The 6,510-nt window shown below is 38.4% G+C and overlaps 1 protein-coding gene across 1 annotated transcript; it reads left to right on the top strand.

The window, feature by feature from the left end:
* The first annotated feature begins 243 nt into the window (after positions 1-243).
* adra2c (adrenoceptor alpha 2C) lies at positions 244-3,072 on the top strand. The gene has a single exon (XM_084094559.1). The coding sequence runs from the start codon at positions 351-353 to the stop codon at positions 1,665-1,667; it is 1,317 nt and encodes a 438-aa protein (XP_083950685.1). The 5' UTR covers positions 244-350; the 3' UTR covers positions 1,668-3,072.
* The last annotated feature ends 3,438 nt before the right edge of the window (positions 3,073-6,510 follow it).

Consider the following 6,510-nt stretch of genomic DNA (forward strand, 5'->3'; position numbering starts at 1 on the left):
CGTGTGTAGTTGAGTCCCGGGCGCGCAGAGCAGAGCGCGCGGTGTTTCGCTCGGGTGGAGAGAGCGCGAGGATGCTGAGAGAGACGCCCGTGAGAGGACGAACAGGTCGCACGGATGTAAGAGACGGTGATGGTTACTTCAAAGTCACCCCGGGATGGGTCTCTTTTTCAACCGCAACCAAATGAGCCGTAGGAGGAATTGTGTGGAAAAGAAAAAGACGCGAACGGGATTAAAATAAGAATACAAGGTAAGAAAAAACGGAGAGGAACCTGCAACTAACTTACAAACAGAATATTCGCGAAGACGCGCGTGTACGATTGATTGGACAGCAGAGCTTTTTCTGATTCAATATGCATAACTCAAGTTTTATGAGCGAAGTGGACACTTACATTGACATTGGTTTTACATCCCCTGGGAATTCTACATCCTCTGGGAATTCTACAAGTCGCTATTCTCCGGCCACCATTATAGGGCTCGCGGGGCTGGTGAGCTTCCTCATCTTGTTTACAATTGTGGGGAATGTGCTGGTCGTTATCGCAGTTTTAACGAGCAGAGCGCTCAAGCCTCCACAGAACCTTTTCCTTGTGTCTCTAGCCAGTGCGGACATTCTGGTGGCCACACTGATTATCCCCTTCTCTCTGGCCAATGAATTAATGGGCTACTGGTTTTTTGGGAAAGTTTGGTGTGATATCTATCTAGCACTAGATGTTCTTTTCTGCACATCTTCTATTGTTCACCTGTGTGCCATAAGTCTGGACAGATACTGGTCTGTAACACAGGCGGTCGAGTACAACTTAAAGCGGACGCCTCGCAGGGTAAAGGGCATGATTGTGGTGGTATGGTTGATCTCGGCTGTAATCTCCTTCCCACCGCTCATCTCCATGGACCGGAATAAAGATGTTGACAAGAACGAACCGCAATGCCAGCTGAACGACCACACGTGGTACATCTTGTACTCCAGCATCGGGTCATTCTTTGCCCCGTGTGTCATCATGATCCTTGTTTACATCCGAATCTACCAGGTGGCTAAGACGAGAACCCGAAACATGTCGGAAAAGCGCCGCGATCCGGACGGCGCGGCAGGAACGCCACGGCTGGAGAACGGCTTGAGCCGTGAGGATTCTAGGCGAGAAAACGGGCACTGTCCCTCGCCACCAACAGGGGAACGCAAAACAGGCGAGGATGACCCAGATGCCGATCTGGATGACAGCAGCTCATCTGATGAGAAGGCCAAACGGGTGCAAAACGAGACGGGGCCCTCACGAAAAGACCGTCGATCCAGCCGCAAGAACAGCTCCAGCTCCAAGCACTCCAGCCGGAAGTCCCGAGCCAGCAGCAAGTCCCTGGACCTGTTCTCCTCCCGCAGAAAAAGGAGGAACACCATTTCGAGAAAAAAAATTTCCCAGGCACGAGAGAAGCGGTTCACCTTCGTGCTGGCCGTGGTCATGGGGGTGTTCGTGGTCTGCTGGTTTCCGTTCTTCTTCAGCTACAGCCTGTATGGGATCTGCAGGGAGCCCTGCGCCATCCCTGACACCCTTTTCAAGTTTTTCTTCTGGATCGGTTACTGCAACAGCTCCCTCAACCCCGTCATCTACACAATTTTCAACCAGGACTTCCGGCGAGCTTTTCAGAAGATCCTGTGCAAACCCTGGAAAAGATCTTTTTAGAGGACATCGGCAGCTAGTTTGCAGCATCCAGTGCCATTTACAGGTGGTTGACAAGAAAGACGTTTTCAAAAATACCACTCTCTTTGCATTGACAATCTGTACACAACAATGACATTGATATTTTTTGCTACTTTGTTGTGTAATGCTCCAACAGAGGCTGGTCTCATAGGTGGGACTAAAAAGCTAAAGATGCTTGGGAAAAAAAAAACCCTCCTGAATTGGGCAGCACTGTACTGCATTAGAGGAAACAGGCTTATCTTTATTATGGCTGCAGGCACTTTGAAGTTATCAAGAGATATTTTTTATGATGAGTATGCACATATGGCTTGTGTCATTGTGACTAGAGAGCTATGTAACATGAAAGGCTGTCTCCTTTTATATGGTGACAAAAAGAAAGACAAGAGAAGTAAATTTCCAGAAAGTGTGCATTTTCTTTCCAGCTGAGAGAGACAAAACGGACACAGTTGGTTAGGGAGGACGAGAGGGTTGTCATCGGATGACAGATGGAAGGAGAGAGTAGCCCTGATGTGGTTGAGTATTGCGAGGTTCCTCCTGGGGGTGCAAAGTCCTGACTGAACAGAGCTCTATTACAAACTGTTCTTAACTGTCCTTCAGTGAAATGAATCATTGCATTGCTGCTCTTTAACATGCCATAAAAAAGTATACAGAAGAGCTATTTACTGGACTAGACTTCTCAATGATGATAACATTTATTTATCGACAGGATTTATTTATCAGATTATAAACTATTTAAGCTTTGTGGCTATGCTTGTACAGTGTCTCCCATTTGTTCAAAATATCACAGTGATATAATGCAAAGTATGATATATGAGGCTGTTGTAAATTTATAAGAGCAAAACTGCCTCTCTTTTTTTGGTTGTTTTTGTATATTATGAAACATCTGTCTTTATGGATGTTGGGCTTCTCTCCTTTTCTATTCCATATACTTGTGATATCTTCAAAATGACTGACGGGTCACTACCAAGCACAGCTGATGATCAAACAAAAGTGAACAAATAAATGGATTGTAATTCTCTTTTTACTGTGAACAGAGCATAAGCTTTATAATTCACTCTTCATGTCTCTAAAGTGGGCTTATCATAATTTGAAATGGCTGTGATTAAACATTGTGAGGTTTTGCCATTTTGCAGGTACAATATTCCATTCAGCTCAGAACAGAAACAAATCAAATAAAATCAGAATCTGAATTAATTGAATCTAATTGTCCGAGACTGTTTGCAACAGTTGAAATGATGTTCATATTTCTGCTTCAACGTGACTCTGATGCCTATGCAGTGCTGCACAGTATTGTTAGGTCAACATTGTGGTATGACACTGTTACTAATTGAAGAAAAATAAACTATGCAACAGTTAGTGGTAGAGGGAAATATTTAAACCCAACATTTCATTTCCAGAAGGAATAAGATATTCTCATACACTGTAAAAAGCGAACAGTTGGATCAACTTTAAAAAAATTACTTCAATTGGTAACACCTAAAGAAATTAAGTTTTCTCAACTTAAATTATCACGTTTTTCACGATAAAATGTGATAATTTAAGTTGAGAAAACTTAATTTCTTTAGGTGTTACCCATTGAAGTAATTTTTTTAAGTTGATCCAACTGTTCACTTTTTACAGTGTAGTACATAATCTGATTCAATCATTGTCATATACAGTAGTTATGGTAACTTTACAATAAGGTCCATTAGTTAACATTAGTTAATGTATTAGCTAACATGAACTAACCATGAGCAATACATTTGTTACTGTATTTGTTAATCTTCGTTAATGTTAGTTAATAAAAATAAAGCTGTTCATTGTTTGTTTGTTCACAGTGAATTAACTAGCCTAATGTTTACAAGATTTTAATAAAGTATTAGTAAATATCGAAATTAACATTTACAAAGATTAATAAATGCTGTATAAGTGCAGTTCATTATTAGTTCATGCTAACTAATGTAGTTAACTAAGTGTTACCGTAGTTATAAATGATCAAGATTATTGGTATAATCTTTAATATTTTAAAATGTAATATTTAGTTACTGTTAAATATTTATATTTGATCATTTTATTTTTATTTCTTCATATAATAAAATTATAAATTATATAATTTAACTTTATAAAAATGTTATACAATCTTTGATCCTAAACATTGGACTACAACATTTTGGATATTGTATACAGATGAGTTTAGAAATATCAGAGAAAATATATATATATTTTCAAATGGATACATAATGTATTCTTTTCGTCAACTGGATAGTGTCACAGCCTTCAATTTACAGTGACTCTGCTTGTAAAATTCAAATAAAATAGAACAAGAACAGCTGATCACAGAGACAGAGGGGTCTGGCTTGTAGGTTAGAAAGCCCTTAAGGAAGATGACTGTTTTTAGTAGCATTGGATGATTGTTCATACTCATAAACTTTTTTCTAACCCCATAAAATACCACATCCCTATATTTATTTTCAAAAGTCTTCAAATATTATGTTTGTGTTCTCAGTACAATTATGATATTCTCAGTTTATAAACAATTCCATTCCACTCTAAAATGTGACTGAGAATCTAAAGCTGATTGCAAAAACGTATTGTCATAGCGCTGGTTCAGAACTGAGGAGTATAAATTGAGTTTCTATTCAAACCATTCAAAGATTTTTGTATAAGAAATGAAAAGGGAAATCTATCTTCACCCACATCGCAGCTCCATGAGATATTTAACACCAATGTTCACTTTGGATAGAGTCCGAGAGAGATAAAGGGCGAGAAACTTCACTGTCAGTCAGAGCATAAGTACTGCAATTGAAGAAGACTCCTCATAAATTTTTTGATCCATCTGGATGATGGGTGCCGCTTGGGCCAAAGCAGCGTGAAAAATAAATTGAGTTTGACATACTTACAAAATCAAAATGTCATACATTTGCTCATTATTCACCACATTGGAAGGAAGTTTCAGTGATAGAACTGTCAAGTTTCATATTCTGTAATTGAAGGGCTGCGAGTCTTTGAATGTTTCATTTTTTGAAATTGGAGGAGATAAAATGATTTCCAAAGCAATGTTTGGTAATTTGTTTCGCCATCACACCGAACAGATTAAATTACCTTGGCTCCTTTACAAGCTTTTATGAAAATACTTTTAATTGATTCAAACTCAGCATGCCAGAAGAATAGCGCATTATGTTCCACCACAAACAGATTGCAAACACATTCAGCGTCAAATTCATTGCTTAATGTCATGTGGCTGAGATGACTTTAGGACATTTACGCAAAGCACAACTTCAAGCTACACACTTTCTATAAAATATATTGGATTTCTACTGGGCTCTGATTGTTGTCAAAATCAAAGAAAGGAAAGGAATGGAAAGGTAAGCAAAGGAAAGGAACGTTAATAAATAATTGCTGTGCCTTTGGCACTGTGCTACTGTTAGTGCAGTCCATGCTAGGAGGATCAGAGAGGAAAGCCTTTGACCGATGTGATGATTTGATTCTGCTTTTACCAGTGGCAGTGCTGGGAATGAGTACAAGAAGCCCAAAGCGTTTCTGCCTTCTTGGCTGCCAATTAGAACTGCCATATGTCAGAGGATATAAAATGATTAGCGGCTATATAAACTTATTCACTATGGGGTGACTTCAATCATCCTTTCTCATTATTCAATAAAACTACTTTGATGGTGTATTGAATCTCTTCATCTGAGACTGAATAATCTAGCTTGGGTACTGATGGCATTGTCTGAGCAATTCATCTATAGCTATTTGCACTTTGTGCAAACAAAATGCTATTGTATTTGTTTGCACTTGATGCCAATCTACCTTTATTTACATTTAGCATAAACATCATCTTCCTGCCACTGGAAAACATACACATTTTTATTATTATCAATGATTCAGTTATTGAGGCTGTCTCCTCCTAAAAGTTGTTATTTACAGTATACTATTTAGGTTATATTGCAAACCTTCCGTTTCTACAATACATGATCTCTTAGCTGACCTAAGCATAGCCTTTTGCAGCTGGACTCATTCTGCAAGGTTCAATTTGCTGTAAGTTCAGAGATACGCATCTTCATGCCGGGTTAAGTAAAGGATGCTTGAGTATTTATTGCCTTTCAGCTTGAATAGCTCTCTGACCTCCCTGAATAACAGATTGCTTTCTACTTCTAGTACTGTTGTTTCCCTGTTTCCAATTATATGTTCTTGCTGCAGTGATGTAGTGATCCTATTTGCCACCTTATGATTTTCACAAATGTAACTAATAAAGTAAACATGCATCCTGTTGTGTTTACAGTTAGAAATGAGCACTTCAGCCTATACAAAAAAATAATAATAAATGCATACTGTCATACAGTATACAGTGTTGGGGGTAACTCATTACAAGTAACTTGAGTTATGTAATCAGATTACTTTTTCAACTAGTAAAGTAACGCATTACTTTTAAAATTTACAACAAAATATCTGAGTTACTTTTTCAAATAAGTAATGCAAGTTACAAGTTTTCCCATTATTGACTGACAGCTCTCTTGTCCCCATGTTGAGAGAGATCGAAGTGTAGAGGCGTGTGTGTGTGTGTGTGTGTGTGTACATGATGGTTAGTGTCGTTCTAGACTAAATGTGAGTGTGCATTTACTCATCTCACTTGCACACAAAAAAGATTCCATATTCCTCAAAATGAATAAAATCAGTGAAATGCAGAATCAGAATGCAAACCTCCAATAACTAAATATGTTAAATAAAACATACATTTTTATGCATTTAATCTCACTTTATTGATCAATTTACTTGCTTCTGACCTTAGATGATTCAGTGAAACCATAAGCAAAAATTACTATAGATTTTTTTGTTTTTATTGGTA

This window comes from Abramis brama (genome assembly GCF_963993115.1).
Source record: "Abramis brama genome assembly, chromosome: 2".
NCBI lineage: Eukaryota > Metazoa > Chordata > Actinopteri > Cypriniformes > Leuciscidae > Abramis > Abramis brama.

Coding starts and splice junctions, on each gene's coding strand:
- adra2c (XM_084094559.1), top strand. CDS start 351: ATGCATAACTCAAGTTTTATGAGCGAAGTGGACACTTACATTGACATT.